Here is a 17,213-nt window from a genome sequence, read left to right on the forward strand (position 1 = left end):
TTAATTTTTTTGTACAGAAATTTGGGGATCTGAATTTTACTGTTCGAATTTAAGCAAAGTGAATTAATGAACCTTGAATTTTTGGATCAGATTTTTTTTCACATTGAAATAAATTCATATTTAATTTTTAAAGAGGTGAATTTAAAACAAACACATTTAGTGGTGTTAAAAGGTCAATATTAAGTATTCAATGCCTTTGAAAATTAAAAACATGTCACTGATTTGCTTCCATAGTTCTAGAACTAGAAATGTTCATACTGCATACTTCACATGCCCTCTACTGGACAAGTACACCTCACCTTCACCTCCCCTGCACCTCACCTTCACCTCACCTGCGCCCAGTGTGACCCTCTCTCCCACTCACTCATTCCAACGTATTTCCTGTGTGGTGGGGAGGGGTGTGTGTATATATATATTCTGAAGCCTATATTTTGTGCGTGTGGGAGAAAGGGGGTTGTGTGCATCTGTGGGTGTGTGTGTGTGTGTGTATTTATATTCCGAGGCCTATATTGTGTGTGCGTGTTTGTTCAGACAGCAGTTATTCCAGCCATGCACGGCGCTGGTGCCAGGTTGTAAATACTTATCCAGCTCTTTATCACTCCCAGCTCTCCAAGATGATTAGAGAGGTCTCACTATAGCTGGACCTTTTACACGCACATACACACGTATTCATGCACACATATGCATACACACACACCTACTTACATATAGTACATGTCAAACGACAGTCACAAATGTGAGGAGTAGGGGAGGAAGAGAATGACAGGGAGGATGAGGGGAGGGAGCGAGGGATCAGAGTGCTGTGGGAGAGGAGACAGGCGGGGTGACAGGGGGTGAGATGGCAGGCGTAGGGCTGAGGGGGTTGAGGGGGTTGAGGGGGTTGAGGGGGTTGGTGGGGTGAGAGCAGCAGATGGGGATGGGGGGGTGAGAGGGGGAGATGATGGAGGGGGCGCTGACTGGGAAGGGGCCAGAGTTAAGGGGTTTGGTGGGGGCAATAGCAGGTGTCCCTCCCCCTTCTCTGCTGGTATTCAGGGTTAGAGGTCCAGAGGTCCGGGAGGTCACAGATGTTAATCGTCCAGTGCAGGTGTCTCTCTCCCTCTCTCCGTCTCTCCGTCTCTCCCTCTCTGTCTCTCTCCCTCTCTCTGTCTCTCTCCCTCTGTCTCTCTCCCTTTCTCTCTCTCTCTGGCCTTCCTAACACAGTTGCTGTCTGTCTCTCTACACATCTACAAAATCAGTCCCAGTCTGTGGTACTGCAACAGGATTTGGGGAAAACTTTCAACTTTTGTTTAAAAACACAGATATTTCAAGTACAGGGCTGGGGGCCTGCGGTTCAGTGAAGTATACTAGTGATCCTGTCTCATGGTAATCCTGTCTCATGGTAATCCTAACTCATGGTAATACTGTGACATGGTAAAACTGTCTCCAAGTAATACTTTCTTTCTCTCTCAAATGATACTGTTTCATAGTAATACTGTTTCATAGTAATACTGTCTCATAGTAATACTGTTTCATAGTAATACTGTCTCATAGTAATACTGTTTCATAGTAATACTGTCTCATGGTAATACTGTCTCATAGTAATACTGTCTCATGGTAATACTGTTTCATAGTAATACTGTCTCATAGTGTCACTGCATGTAGAGCCTCTCATTCGTTCTAATGAGATATGAAACAAACACACTTAGAACAGATCACAGATCAGAGACCATGTTGTTGACAGCGGTAACCAACAACCTACATCATTTCTCTCCTTCTCTCTCTCTTTCTTTCTCTCTCAAATGATTCATCTTACTGTCAACCTCAGTGCTCTCTCTCTCGCTCCCTCTCTGTCTCTCTCTCTCTACTTCAGCCTAAACGGTCCAGTTATTCCTATCCTCTGTAGTTTGAGCGGAAGCTTCAGGGTCTGAAGTTCACAGTCCAGACACCTGATAGGGTTCTGAAATAGTTATTGGAGCCACATCTGAAAAGAGCACGTCACTGTACATTAACTTAGCACTTCCAGGAGCCACTGGGGAGATGAGGGAGGGAGAGGAGGGGGAGATAGGGAAGTGGGGGTCGGGCAGTAAGGGACACGGGTGGGGGGCGGGGGAGATGGGGGAGGGAGAGGAGGGGAAGGGAGGGAGGCGGGGGGTGGGCAGTAAGGGACACAGGTGGGGGGAGAGGGAGGGGTGTTGGGGGGAGAGGGATAGGGAGGGGATTGGCAATGTTCACCTAACAGAGACGTCAGGAATAGATTCATCCTTTCTGTTTTTCCTCTCCACTGTTATTATTATCATCTTTATCACTTCCTGAAACAAGAATCCACTTTCAGATTCATATCACTGAGGCCTGTATTGTCAGGCTCTTCTCCTGGTGGGTCAAGGGGCCCTAAAGACACAAGGGTCCCTGGACAGACCTTGGAGAGCTGTGGCTCTTTGCTCCAGCCTTGACCACCTGAGCCAGTGTGGTTACAGCTAGGCTGGGCCAAACACCTACAGGAGCCAGGGCAGACAATCGTATCCAAGCAACATACAAGGGGGGATTTGCACCTGTGATTGCCCTATCTGCAGTAACTTGCTCTACCCCTGAGATATACCCAGATATTGAGGTTCAGGGATCAAGGCCATTAACACCGGTCCACTAGCCAGGCACAGGACAGGTGCGTCAGCAACAACAACAACAGTCAAACACAGTCCCACATAAAAAGATCAGATGACTGGATGCGACTCATTGTTATGACCTTTAAGAGCACAGTCATTAATATGGACCATTACGACCATGGTTCAGTCAACATGAATATGGACCCTGCTCACACACACACACACACACACAGACCATGCTCACACACACACACACACCTGCCATGATACCATAGCATCATCTTCATGGGTAGTGATAACCTACTTAACCTTTATTAGATACAGGACACCATGTAACTGCATGAATCAAATATGTACACACACACAGACATTTAGTTTTTTTTTTACAGTTTTAGAAGAGAGAGAATGTAGAATGCCATATTCCTACTGTAGAATGAAAAACCGAACAAGTTTTCCCCAGATGAAGCTGTGTTATAGCGCAGTGTGACAGGCTGGTGGTGTTATAGGGTACTGAAAACAAGTTGGACAACAGTGACATGAACCCTGTGTTTTGACTTTAATGACCTTCCATCACAAAGCAGTTTTGTTTTCCCACCTTTCAGAGCTCATGGAAACATGCATGATTGGCTGGACTCGGTTGTGTAAGCACACACACACACAAACACTAACAATGAACGCTCTCTTTTAACGTAGGGATGGAATAACCATCACATTTCCCTGATCAATGCATGGAAACATAAGTTTGGCACCCTATAAAGCCGAGCTGCTAAACCAAAGACAACACACACCTTCTTGTATCTCTCAGAGACCAACGACAAACTCAGAGTTCTCTACTGAAGACGTCAGGCTCAGAGTTATCTACTGAAGACGTCAGGCTCAGATACGACAAGGACAGAATGGGGCAAGGTGAGCTACTCCTACCTGAAGCACCGTGGGCCTCCTTAGAACTGCTTCTGATAAACTCCTCTTCTTCCCTCTCTTGTCTCCCATCTTTCCTTCTCTTCTCTCTTGTCCTGTTTCCTATGTATTTCCACAACTCCTCAAATCTCTCTCTCTCTCCCTCAGTCTTTCTCCTGGTGACCCTCCTGCTGGTCAGTAACCTGGTCAGGCCTGCATCCGGCTCAGAGAACCAGCGTCTCTTCAGCATCGCCGTCGACCGTGCTCAGCACCTGCACCTGCTGGCACAGAAGATGTTCAACGACTTTGTAAGATCTTGAGCCTTTCTTCTTCAGTGTTAACTTATCTTAAAGGTCAAACGATCTTTAAGATAATCATTTTACTTTGTTTCTTTCTTTCCCCATTTTTCTCTCTACTACCTCTCTTGTTTTCCTCTCTCCCTCTTTCTGTCCCTCCCTCTCTCTTTCTCTCCTTCCATACATTGTAAGGAGGGAAACCTTTCTCCAGAAGATCGAAGGCAGATGAATAAGATCTTCCTGCAGGACTTCTGTAACTCAGACTCCATCATCAGCCCCGTCGACAAGCATGAGACTCAGAAGAGCTCGGTCCGTTGGATATCTGTTCAGATTCACTTAGATTAGATTCATATTCAGATGAATCAGAGTCAGGTTTACATTCACATGTGCGTGAGAATCGAGCTCAGATTAACTGAATCATCAGAGAGACTCAATCTCTTTTTCCTTTATTATAACCAGGTTCAGATTCAGACTTTCCCTCTAGCCCTTGTCAACCAATGAGCCACCCTTTGAAAACTCGACAGCATACATGTTTAATGTGTGTGTGTGTGTAGGTGCAGAAGCTGCTCCACATCTCGTTCCGTCTGGTGGAGTCATGGGAGTATCCCAGTCAGGCTCTCAGCAGCTCCCTGACCCTCAGTCGCTTCAGTGAGATCCCTCTGAAACTCACCGACCTGAAGATAGGCATCGACACCATCCTCAGGGTACACACACACACTGATACACACACTGATACACACACAAACCTTCACAATGATGTTCTCTTACTCTAGATTTACTCCAAAAAAGGTCCAAACCGACTCTCTAAATTCAGACAAACTAATCCTGAGATTCTCCCCCCCCCTCCCCCCCAAACCCCACCCAACACACACACACACATTTGAACACACACACACCTCCAGGGCACCCAAGACGGGATCCCCAGCCCAGAGGACAACGAGGCCCAGCAGCTGCCCCCCTACGAGAACTACTACCAGAACCTTGGGGGTGACGACAACATCCGCAGGAGCTACGAGCTGCTGGCCTGCTTCAAGAAGGACATGCACAAGGTAGGGAGCTCTGCTGGCCCTGTGTGTGTGAGGGTGTGTGTGAGGGTGTGTGTGTGTGTGTGTGTGAGGGTGTGTGTGAGGGTGTGTGTGTGTGTGGGGGTTGTCTAGGTGTCAGAGAGAGCTGTTGTGTAAATGCTGGTATTTCTTTATGTGTGTAGAGTTTGTGGTGTGTGTGAAATTGTGTGTGTGTGTGGGTTGTCTAGGTTACTGAAGCCGCAAAGTATGTGTGTGTTTCTGCTCCTCAGGTGGAAACGTACCTGACTGTTGCCAAGTGTCGACGGTCCCTGGAGGCTAACTGCACCCTGTAGAACCATGCCTGACAGACAGAACCAATCTATCACAGATCAACATGGCCTTGGACTGCGTTACGTTAAAAATGCTCCCCCTCTATATTCCATCGCTTCTGCTTTGGGATGAAACTTTAAATACACAAATATATATTTATAAACAATAACTATATATTCTGTTTAAATTTATATTAAAGTATAAGGAATGGAATCTCTCAAGAGGCAAGAGAGGGGAGGATGATTTTCTCACAATCCACCTTTGTTTTGTTTTGGAGTATAGATTTGTTCTGAGACACCAGGCCGATGGTTCTTTCTTACCAACGACAGCACTTTCTCTCTTTGTTTCTCTCTCTCTTTGTCTATAGAGGAGTCTGATTTAAAAGATTCCAGCTAGATAAGTGTTTCTGATGGAAGGTGTATTTGTTTGTCACTCGCAAATGATTCAAGATACGATTTATATTGGTGCTCATTTTTATAAGTAATCAAAACATACACAATCTCAGAGGATGTATGTTTAGTAACAGTTTAGGTCAAATTGGGCACATTAATCATGATAGCCTGTTGGTGAGTAGACTCCCATACATATTTGTGGTGAATACAAATGTATTAAGAGACGTTTGGACGTTTAACGTTTGACGTTTAGACGTTTTTCTACTTGATTAATTTCCCTCTCCTTACTTACTGTATGTGAAATGTGTAATGGTTTTTTGTTTTCCAATAAAGCTGTTGTTTATTGCAAATCAACATTTCCAGTCCCTGCTTTCTTTTTAATCAGTCAGTCAGTTTGTCCGTCCGTCCATCCATCACGTGATTATGTGATGAGTTGGCAGATTTTGTCATAGAGTCGTCTGTGGGCCAAATCTGACCTCCCAAACGATAAAATAAAAGAACATTAGGTTCTAACAACAACTGTCCATATAAGCATTTTACTAAGTTGGCAAAAAAAACTGTTTATCACTTTAGCACCAGACAGTGGAAGAATACAACATCAACATACAGGCAGGAAACTCCAACACTGTCAGATTGTGTCGCTGTTCAGATTGCTGATTTAACGTATATATGGCAAAAAAGACAACACACATCTTCATTGTTTCATCTGCTACAGCAAATCCTTATATTCAAAATACACAATTTCACATTAGGGTATGTGACGAAAACTGGAGCATGCTCAGTGTTCTGTCACAGTTACCAAGGTTCAAAACCCATATGAACACAATGTTCAACATTGTGAGACAGCTGGGTTCTCAAGATCACTACCACGTGAGAATCCATCTTGCCGAACTCCAAATTCCTCTTTTTTGTCCGAAGCACATAGGTTTGAACCAATTAGCACCCTTTGAGAAGCTATGGGCAGCTACTGACGTGGTTAACCTGTGATAGACGATGATTGACACATGGGTCAGCCAATCACCTGCCAAGGTTTTATTTTTTTTAAGTACCCTTTTGCCCTTTTTCGAAACAGTTTCCAAATACGACTTTCCAGATGGATACGTGTTACAAACCAAATGGCGAGTCAGGTTAGTTCAGATCTGTTGGGATGTAACTAAACTAAAGACCTGAATATCAACACAATCCCCATCCTAATAATCTGGCATTGCAATCTCTGCCAGATTATGTAATATTGCCGTTTAAAACACCAGTGATGTTGGAGTTACTTGCACTATAACCCTGTAATGAGGACCGAGTGGAGAGGCCAGTACTCTGTGAACCGTCCCTGTGACAGACTGGTGCCTGGCTTCACATTGGCAGCAGAACGCACACGGCTCAGAACACAACTCTCTATCAGTGATCGGGTTACTATTGTGCCAGAAATTTGATGAAATTACATTTCACAATGTTTGAATATATGGACCAAAATTTGACAATATTTCACACAGTTTGAATATATGGACCAAAATGCAATGACACGTAGACCTCCAGTGGCTATGTTGATCATGGTCAAGTCATTATGAATATGGAGCACAATGTGACCATTTCAGACAGTGTGACTATGGATCACACACACACACACACACCTGCCATAATAGGTAGGGATGAGATAACCTTTATTAGATACAGGACACCAACTGTGTGGAACCAATATGCACACGCACACACACACACACACACACACACACAAAGAGCAGTTATTTTGGGAGTGAGGAACAATCTCCCTGAATGCTTTAAAACATTCATGACTGATTGGTCGTGCAATCCACAAACTCATACACAAACATGCCAAATTAATCTTTTTATCTAAGATAGAATAACCATCACATTTCCCTGATCAATGCATTGAAACATAAGTTGGCGCCCTATAAAGCCAAGCTACCAAACCAAGGACAACACACACCTTCTTGTATCTCTCAGAGACCAACGACAAACTCAGAGTTATCTACTGAAGACGTCAGGCTCAGAGTTATCTACTGAAGACGTCAGACTCAGATACGACAAGGACAGAATGGGGCAAGGTGAGCTACTCCTACCTGAAGCACCGTGGGCCTCCTTAGAACTGCTTCTGATAAACTCCTCTTCTTCCCTCTCTTGTCTCCCATCTTTCCTTCTCTTCTCTCTTGTCCTGTTTCCTATGTATTTCCACAACTCCTCAAATCTCTCTCTCTCTCCCTCAGTCTTTCTCCTGGTGACCCTCCTGCTGGTCAGTGACCTGGTCAGGCCTGCATCCGGCTCAGAGAACCAGCGTCTCTTCAGCATCGCCGTCGACCGTGCTCAGCACCTGCACCTGCTGGCACAGAAGATGTTCAACGACTTTGTAAGACAACCCATCCTCCATATTAAAAACGTTTAATTTGTTCTGACGGTTCAGTGAATCGGTCCAGTCGTCTTCTCTTGAAGATTATGTTTTTTGTCTCTGATCCTTAATTTTCTAAATCTAAATATCTTCTAAATCTCTCAATTTCTGTCTTTGTACTGCTACCCCTCTATCTCAAATTCCTTCAATCTATTTATCTTTCAGCCTCTCTGTGTCAAACTAACTCCCTGTTTCTTTCTGGATGTACTTTACCCAAAGGGCAGAGCATTTTCGGAGGAGCAAAGACAACGTCTCTTCCTACAAGACATCTGTAACGTCAGCCCTGTCAACAAGCAGGAGGTGCAGATTAGCTCGGTCAGTTGATTTTGATTCCCCTGATTCTGATATACTCCTAATATGTATCATGTTTAAAAAAAGGTATAAAATGTATTTGTGTGTGTGTGTGTGTGTGTGTGTGTGTGTGTAGGTGCAGAAGCTGCTCCACATCTCGTTCCGTCTGGTGGAGTCATGGGAGTATCCCAGTCAGGCTCTCAGCAGCTCCCTGACCCTCAGTCGCTTCAGTGAGATCCCTCTGAAACTCACCGACCTGAAGATAGGCATCGACACCATCCTCAGGGTACACACACACACTGATACACACACTGATACACACACAAACCTTCACAATGATGTTCTCTTACTCTAGATTTACTCCAAAAAAAAGTCCAAACCAACTCTCTAAATCCAGACAAACTAATCCTGAGATTCTCCCCCCCCCTCCCCCCCAAACCCCACCCAACACACACACACACACACATTTGAACACACACACACCTCCAGGGCACCCAAGACGGGATCCCCAGCCCAGAGGACAACGAGGCCCAGCAGCTGCCCCCCTACGAGAACTACTACCAGAACCTTGGGGGTGACGACAACATCCGCAGGAGCTACGAGCTGCTGGCCTGCTTCAAGAAGGACATGCACAAGGTAGGGAGCTCTGCTGGCCCTGTGTGTGTGAGGGTGTGTGTGTGTGTGTGTGTGAGGGTGTGTGTGTGTGAGGGTGTGTGTGAGGGTGTGTGTGAGGGTGTGTGTGTGTGTGTGTGTGTGTGTGCAAGCCTGTGTTCATACGTTTGCGTGTGTTTGTGTGTGAATGAGATATGAAGGATTGAGTGTATGACATGCAGGATGTGTGTGTGTGTGTGTGTAGTGTGTGTAGTATGTGTGTAGTGTGTGTAGTATATGTGTGTGTGTGCAGTGTGTCTGTGCAGTGTGTGTGTGTAGTGTGTGTGTGTGTGTGTGTAGTGTGTGTGTGTGTGTGTGTGTGTGTGTGTGTGTGTGTGTGTGTGTGTGTGTGTGTGTGTGTGTGTGTGTGTAGTGTTGTGTCAGGAAGTTATTGAGAGTGTATGTTTCTCCCGTAGGTGGAAACGTATCTGTACATGGCAAAGTATAAAACTTCCCTGGAGGCCAACTTCTAAACTCTGATTGGTCCAACTCTGATGGTTCTAAACTGGTCCAGGTCCTGGGTCACGTTACCTTAATCACAATAAAACCTTGTTGCAAAACATCAACCCTCTGTTTCCTTTATTGATATATCGACGTAAATAGTATCTGTGTTAATCAGTTGTTTATACTTTCAGTATACTGTATGTAATGTAGAAATGTACCGTCTGTACGCATTTTATCGGGTCACCTATAATTGTCATTGGCTCTAACTGGTAGTAACTACGCCCATCTTTCAGAGCGCGGGAAAATCATACGCTCGCATTTCGTGCACATGCGGAAGTACATTCAACTACTTCAGCAGGACTCGAACAAAACAAATGGAAGTTAAATGTCGTTCTCTACCGTTTTAACAAATCACGGCGTCTGCAACATTTGACAGACCGACACCTAATGTCACACGACAATGAATAGAAGTGAACGATAACAGCACACGCATTTCCAAATATGGACATCGAAGTGGAAATTATCGAGTTCAAGGTACCCTACGAAAACAGCAAAACTATTTTTGTTTGGGGTATCCAGCCTACGTTTACTGAGGCCTTTATTTACGTAAGTAAATGTCAGACGGAAGCCGTTTTACATTTGTATACATTGTTTCATTTAACACACTTTGACCCAAAGTGACATACAAATAGGCTACATGAAAAGTAGGTCTACGGGTAGCGAGGTCAACGTTTGAACCCAGGACCCTGTGAGGCGGCAATAGCACCTGTCTGTATGCCACTGTGTCAAGACACCACATTACAGAGAACTAGAGCTACCCGTTGAAAAAAATATAATGTTCAATAATTTACGTTTGTTCGTCATAGGCCTACTGTCACTAAACAGATGCTAATTTTCGTATTTATTTTCCATCGCATATATACAGCCAAATGACAGCCAGTGTTGTGTCAACCCTTGCAAACTAATTATTAATATATATAATAATTATTAGTATAAATTCATTATTGATTAAAACTACTGCTACCAATATTATTATTGTTGTGGTTTACTTTTTAAACGAGATAGTCAAGTCGACCAAGGTCTGTTTTTCTGTGATCACAGCTAGATAAGAAAAAAAAAACGGTCGCAGTTTGAATTGGTTATTAGAACACACCTAGTTCTGTTTCAGGAGTCTGTTTGGAAGGCGTTTTCTGCGTTCGGACCTCTCTACCTGCTCAAGGTGTGTCCAAACGCAGCCGTAGCAGAACCAGGGTTCTACGCTCTGATCAAGTACTTCTCTGCTGCCCAGGCCTCACTGGCCCAGAGAGCCATGGAAGGAAGAGGCCTGTTCCAGACCACTCCCCTGAGAGTAAGCACACACAGACACACACACAGACACACAGACACACACACACAGGCGCACACACAGGCACACACACCCGCACACGCACACAGACACACGCAGGCACACACAGAAACAGCTCCCCTTAAATTACATTACATTTACATTTATTAATTTAAAATTGCTTTACAAAGGTGCATAGGTCACTGAACATAACAACGAGATAGCCCCAAATATTGCGGGTAGCCAAAACATGAAGCAAACATTGTGAAAAACCAAATAAATGCCAAAGGGAAGAACCATAAGAACATGTAGTTAAACAAGACACAATTAAACAACATGAACTTCAAAAAGTGCAAGAGTGTACCTGTAGAAAAGCAGGCAACAGTAAAATATTTCACAGCGAGTACAACATTTTTTAATCAGTTACATCTAACCAACAAGAGCAACAGGTCTCTCAATAAGAGTCATTGTGATCCTGGAGGAAACTAACATCAGGTCCAGCAAATCATTCATAAGTACCGTTGTACTCACCGTTGAACCAGTGTCTGAGGTCCTGGGCCTGAACACCAGAGGGCTGGTCTGTATGGAAATTTGGGGTGGGACAAAGGTGATGCTGTATTTGTGACATCACAAATACAGATTTTTCAAAACTGATCGTTTTACAGCTGCAGTTTCAAGTTGTGAGATTTAGATAGGAAAGAGGTGTCAATGGACTTTGTGGTTCACTGTATGTCCATTTTACCCACCCAACTGTCATTATTCAACTATGACAAGGTAAAACCGGTTTTGCAATCAATGACCCCTTTAAGCCTTTTCTTGAAGGTGGGGAGACAGTCTGTGTCTCTAATGGAGGTGGGGAGTTGATTCCACCATTGGGGGGCCAGACAGGAGAAGAGCTTGTGTTGGGACTGGGCGCTCTTTAAAATAATCTCCTTAATTCTGTCTAATTAAAAAACTGTTCCTTATCTTCACCAGTAGGTGGCAGCACACACCACAGTATGACACAGACCCTGGGCAAGCAATGCTGACTCCCCTTCACTCCAGACATGAAGTGGGGGGGGGGGGGGGCTTTTGTATTTACTTCGTTGGTTTTATCTGCAACATAATTACATAAACGTAGTGCCTCTGTGCCAGCTTGACACCTATCAGATATGTTTATTCTGTATGAAGTCATCAACAAGATCCATTGCTGAGATTCAGGAATCCAAGAAGTCACAACTTGGATGCTTCGTACAGGCAGTGGAGGAACACAATGACTGTTCCTGCCAGTAGGGGGCAGTGTACAGCAGTGCCGGTCCCGTGACTCTGTGGTGTGTGCAACCTGCAGGTGAGGGTGAGCACCAAGAAGCTGCCCTCCTTCCTGTCTGACCCCGCGTCCCATAGGCCCCTGAGCCTCAGCCGGTGTCAGGACCTGGCCAACCACTACCTGGGCTTCAACGGCTGGAGCACACACATCATCACGGTACACAAACACACACACACAGGAACATATTCAAAACATGCACTGTCATCTGTAAGTCATAAATAACACGTATTCCAATGGTCTGTGTGTCCAGGTGAAGGACCTGTCCAGTGATGGAGATCAGCAGGAGCTGGGTGCCCCAGGCCCAGGCCCAGGCCCAGGCCCAGGCCCAGGCCCAGGCCCAGGCCCAGGCCCAGGCCCAGGCCCAGGCCCAGGCCCAGGCCCAGGCCCAGGCCCAGGCCCAGGCCCAGGCCCAGGCCCAGGCCCAGGCCCAGGCCCAGGCCCAGGCCCAGGCCCAGGCCCAGGCCCAGGCCCAGGCCCAGGCCCAGGCCCAGGCCCAGGCCCAGGCCCAGGCCCAGGCCCAGGCCCAGGCCCAGGCCCAGGCCCAGGGGGGTCTCCCCAGGAGAGGAGTCTCCGCTATGGCTGCATGGTGGAGCTCTCCTTCCCCAAACACCAGCTGAGCTGTTGGGGGGTGGGCATCGCTGAGGAGACCTTCCTCGTCTCCGGTCAGTACATTCTCACACACACACACAAACACACATAAGTACACTCACACACACACATGTTCAGTGTGGTGTGTGTTTGTTCTGTAGGCCCAGAGGTGGCCCTCCTGAAGAGAGGGAAGCTGCAGAGATGGGCCAGAGACAAGGCTGTCGTCCAGGCCTTTGAGAAGGTGCTCCTACTGATGCTGGGTGAGTCCACACACGCGCTTACACGTCCTCGCTCCAAAAAACACATACACATAGTCAGAATCATAATAATAAGCTTGTACCGTAAAACACTTCCTGGTTAGGTGTTGTTGTGGATTATTGATAAATGGGGAAGGGTGAAAGTCTTGTGTGGTACATAAGGATGAGGGAGAGAAGACCTAAAGTCTTCAACTGTACAGAAAGGAAATGCTGTTGAAGCAGAAAGGGAGGCTGGAGTGAAAGAGTGGGGCTGATGTGTATTGTATGGACTCAAAGGGAGTTGTTATGAGGCTAAGAGTGAATCACATGGGTTCAGGGACAGAGAGACATGGAAGCTTCCGGGGGTTAGCAGCTGGGAAGACTCCAGTGTGAAGGGGGAATGGAGGAGTAGCCGTCAAATCTGGGATCGATGAACCCCAATAAGGAGGGAATAGGAAGCGAGAGGGACAGGTCAAGCTGACCTGGCCAAGGAAAGTGGCAAGAGAAGGATGTGGGTCTCCTTAAGGAGGAGTTGTGTTGATCAGGAAGTATGGAGTGAACTTGGGTCTCTGGAAAAAAATGAACATAGAGGGGAGGTTTTGAGGGGACATTAGAGATAGTGAGTGCGTGTAACAGACGTGGTCTTGCAAGTTCCGTCAAAGGTATACAGGCCACTGTCGCTCTCACCAGGAGTCGAACTCACTACCTCTGACTTCCCAAGCGCCACCACTACCAACTACGCCAACGAAAAGCTAGCAAATTCTTGACTCGGGTGGCCTATTACATACTTGAGGAGTGAGTTTCATCACACACCGGCTACATGCGCATGAATGTTGGGGTTATCTAGGACAGTATGGCCTTAGCCAAAACATGGGGAAAACCTTCTAGAACCTTCTAGAAGGTTGTGAAGTTGCAGCATGCAGGGCGGGGGATTTTCCTCAATTAGTCTATTTAGGGGGATGTTCAAGAAATGTGATTGCCTTTTTTGTCTTATGTGAACTGCTGCCGTATTGCTGAATAAAACAAGCTTCCTTGTCTTTGAAAGATATTCCTGTCTCGACTATTTTTGATCATCCTTTTGAAACCAGTTCTACAACAGTAGATGTAGTAGTAACAGAATTGTCTTCATTGTCAAGCCTCTGTTGTTACGGCAACAGATAAGAGAAAAGGAACTCAACAATAGTTGGTCCATTTGACCGCCATTCTACCCTTCTCTACTCGGTTACCCAGGTAACGGGAAAGTGGTGGTTGAGCTGAGGGTGGACAGAGATGAGGTACTACCAGGGGAACACCTGGAGGGACTCATCCAGGTAACACCTCTCTTTCTCTCTTTCTCTCTTTCTCTTTCTTTCTTCCCTACTATGTCTATTAGTATAACACCCTGGATCAACACCTTGGATCAACACCCTGGATCAACACCCTGGATCAACACTCTGGATCAACACCTTGGATCAACACCCTGGATCAACACCCTGGATCAACACCCTGGATCAACACTCTGGATCAACACCCTGGATCAAGACCCTGGATCAACACTCTGGATCAAGACCCTGGATCAACACTCTGGATCAACACCTTGGATCAACACCCTGGATCAACACCCTGGATCAACACCCTGGATCAACACTCTGGATCAACACTCTGGATCAAGACCCTAGATCAACACTCTGGATCAACACTCTGGATCAAGACCCTAGATCAACACTCTGGATCAACACCCTGGATCAACACCCTGGATCAACACCTTGGATCAACACCCTGGATCAACACCCTGGATCAACACCCTGGATCAACACTCTGGATCAACACTCTGGATCAAGACCCTAGATCAACACTCTGGATCAACACTCTGGATCAAGACCCTAGATCAACACTCTGGATCAACACCCTGGATCAAGACCCTGGATCAACACCCTGGATCAACACCCTGGATCAACACCCTGGATCAACTCGTCCAGAAACTTGCTCTCCCTCTGTCTCCCTGAGTTTTCCCTCCTCCCAGTCTCTCCATGCCTCTCCTTTCTCCCCTTACTTGTGTGTATGAAATAATCCATCTTAAATAAATAGTAATGTATGTATTTATCAGGTGAACAACGTGCCTTGGAGCCAATTGAACCCGGAGGAAGAGGAGGAAGAGGAGGAAGAGTGGGATGTCACTGTCAACATGTGACCCTTAGAGCAACACTGTCAACATGTGACCCTTAGAGCAACACTGTCAACATGTGACCCTTAGAGCAACACTGTCAACATGTGACCCTTAGAGCAACACTGTCAACATGTGACCCTTAGAGCAACACTGTCAACATGTGACCCTTAGAGCAACACTGTCAACATGTGACCCTTAGAGCAACACTGTCAACATGTGACCCTTAGAGCAACACTGTCAACATGTGACCCTTAGAGCAACACTGTCAACATGTGACCCTTAGAGCAACACTGTCAACATGTGACCTTTAGAGCAATATTTCCCGAGGAGAGGGGAGGAGGAGCAGACTGTAAGACCTCTTCTCCACTCCTGCAAATCTGCTGCTCAAAGGAGGAGGAGGAATGTAAAGATGTAAATGAGGAGAAGGAGTCCTTTCAGTCTCAGCCGCTCTACCCAACCTGTACCACAGACACCATGTGATTCCACTATAGGAATGTGTCAAGTCTTAGTGCTTCCTAAGTTAAGCATGTGTTACCACTGTTCCTTGTAAGTTTATAATTTGTTTTACCAGTAATACGAAGTTACGTTTCTGTGTCACCACGGTTGTGCTGCGTGGTGAGTTCCCTGTACCAGGGTGTTAACACCAGCTGTCTGCCATCAAGCTGGGGAGAATCATGTTCTCAGTGTGAGGTCCTCTCTTTCCTCTTTGTCTCTCTTTCTCTCTCCCTCTTGCTTTCTCTTTCCCTCTCTCTCTTTGATCTCTCTCGCATCAGTTTTTCCTTCGGTTTGCCACCACCTGCACTATCTTGTGCCACTCTGCCCTGTCTTGTCTAGGAGGGTGCAACAGAAGACCCTGAGGCCTCTTTCATATTTTCTTATTAACTCACTTGGCAAGAAGTAAATGGCTTCTAGAGTATTTTGTGGGGTGCGGTGGGGTGGTTTTGTATGGTTATAAAAAAGGAAACGTTGATCCTGTTCTCAAAGATTCAGACATATCGAATCACAAAAGTTTAGCTTGCATTAGTCTGAGTGAGTGATGGTGTGTCACGTTAATTAAAAGCTCTTAAAAAAAAATGTCTCAATACTGTCGAGCCAAAGTTTCAGCAACATGCGGGAGCTTAGCAACCCTTAGTATCGCTTCCTCCCACCCTGGCCCTGTCCAAGATTTGAGAGTTTCATGCACACCATAACCACCTTTCAGAAACACTACTTAGCCAGCTATGCCACCAAACATTGGTTGGCATGGTTGGCCCAAATGTATCCTGCATGAGTTCAACCAGTTCAATTTGGTTACAGGGGCATTCATGCTAATAGTTTGCTCTAAAGACCAACGTATTGCAACACTATTTATAACCTAAACAATGTTATGATACTGTCGTCTCACTGCTGTCTGTTGACCTGTAAAGGGAAACGTTCATCCTGCTCTCGTAGACACAGACATTAGAATAACAAGATCCAATCATGTGTCTGGGTGCAGAGTGTGGTTCATGGGCTGGGGATACAGTACCTGGGATGGGTGTGTGCATACTGTTAGAATATGCCCTTTTCTTGTACCCTCCACATGTGTTATTTGTATGTAATTTGGGTTGAAATTGTGAGCTGAATGAATTAAACGTCAAGCTAACAACTCCCAGGAGAGCAGTCTTTCGGATCCACAGACTAAGCAGTCGTCCTCAGCAATAAATCAGGATTCACAAAAGGGATGTCTGTTCTCGCTACGTACCGAAACATGTTTGAAGCCAACGTAGTTAATCACACTACCAAACGTGACACATTCTACAGCTCTGAATTGTCTCGATGAACACGTATTAATAGTTTAAGTCGGGTCACGGCTGAGTCATGCACAGTGTGGTTATGTCTTGTTGTGTGTTGGTGATGGCTCTTGTTTACCTGTCTGGCAGCTGTTTGAACCCTGGGGAAAAGTTCCTCTCTAAGCTGGATGGGGATCAAACCTCAGCAACGAGACAATGTAAGGTAAACCTTGCCTAGTGTACCAAATGTGCTAGGAAACCTACACTGAGAACAAAGTTGGGCCAGAATGCCTTTTGCAGGACTCTAACAGCGCTGCTCCTCAAGGGTTGGCCTTACTGCTGAACTGCAGCGGGTGGCTCGAGCCGTGGAATGTAATGACGTCAGAGAAGGAAACCGAATGTGAAAATGAAAAACGAAAAGACGAGAGGAAGTCCCACATCTGCATGCGTGAGTTGGAATCCCGATGTCCGTGGAATCTTGTGGATTCTCCTGTTTATCCTCTGGTTGTCCTCCGAACGGGGTGTATTTACGTCATTCGTCATTTTTGTCACTGCACGCATGTTCATAAGACACCAAAAC

General features: G+C 45.8%; 3 protein-coding genes across 6 annotated transcripts; all 3 read left to right on the top strand.

Annotated features, from left to right (window-relative positions):
- Nucleotides 1-3,475: 3,475 nt before the first annotated feature.
- On the top strand, nt 3,476-5,681 carry LOC146252876 (somatotropin-like). 2 transcript variants are annotated; one of them, XM_084678699.1, is made up of 6 exons: nt 3,476-3,485; nt 3,645-3,784; nt 3,965-4,081; nt 4,327-4,476; nt 4,675-4,821; nt 5,067-5,681. In XM_084678699.1, the coding sequence occupies exons 1-6, from the start codon at nt 3,476-3,478 to the stop codon at nt 5,127-5,129; spliced, it is 627 nt and encodes a 208-aa protein (XP_084534825.1). In that variant the 3' UTR covers nt 5,130-5,681. The 2 variants fall into 2 exon arrangements, with proteins under 2 accessions (XP_084534825.1, XP_084534827.1); XM_084678701.1 differs by having other exon boundaries at nt 3,968-4,081.
- Nucleotides 5,682-7,548: 1,867 nt separating this feature from the next.
- LOC146252877 (somatotropin-like) lies at nt 7,549-9,311 on the top strand. The gene is made up of 6 exons (XM_084678705.1): nt 7,549-7,558; nt 7,718-7,857; nt 8,116-8,211; nt 8,324-8,473; nt 8,677-8,823; nt 9,255-9,311. Exons 1-6 carry the CDS (start codon nt 7,549-7,551, stop codon nt 9,309-9,311), a joined length of 600 nt encoding a protein of 199 aa, XP_084534831.1.
- A 294-nt stretch (nt 9,312-9,605) lies between these two features.
- rdm1 (RAD52 motif containing 1) lies at nt 9,606-16,606 on the top strand. Of its 3 annotated transcripts, XM_084678677.1 has the most exons (8): nt 9,606-9,888; nt 10,451-10,630; nt 11,934-12,068; nt 12,163-12,211; nt 12,422-12,574; nt 12,662-12,760; nt 13,967-14,046; nt 14,823-16,577. In XM_084678677.1, exons 1-8 carry the CDS (start codon nt 9,784-9,786, stop codon nt 14,904-14,906), a joined length of 885 nt encoding a protein of 294 aa, XP_084534803.1. In that variant the 5' UTR covers nt 9,606-9,783; the 3' UTR covers nt 14,907-16,577. The 3 variants fall into 3 exon arrangements, with proteins under 3 accessions (XP_084534803.1, XP_084534800.1, XP_084534801.1); XM_084678674.1 differs by having other exon boundaries at nt 12,163-12,574; nt 14,823-16,580; XM_084678675.1 differs by lacking the exon at nt 13,967-14,046 and having other exon boundaries at nt 12,163-12,574; nt 14,109-16,606.
- Nucleotides 16,607-17,213: the final 607 nt, after the last annotated feature.

Source organism: Hypomesus nipponensis, chromosome 17, assembly GCF_054491055.1.
Source record: "Hypomesus nipponensis isolate SF chromosome 17, ASM5449105v1, whole genome shotgun sequence".
NCBI classification, from domain to species: Eukaryota; Metazoa; Chordata; class Actinopteri; order Osmeriformes; family Osmeridae; genus Hypomesus; species Hypomesus nipponensis.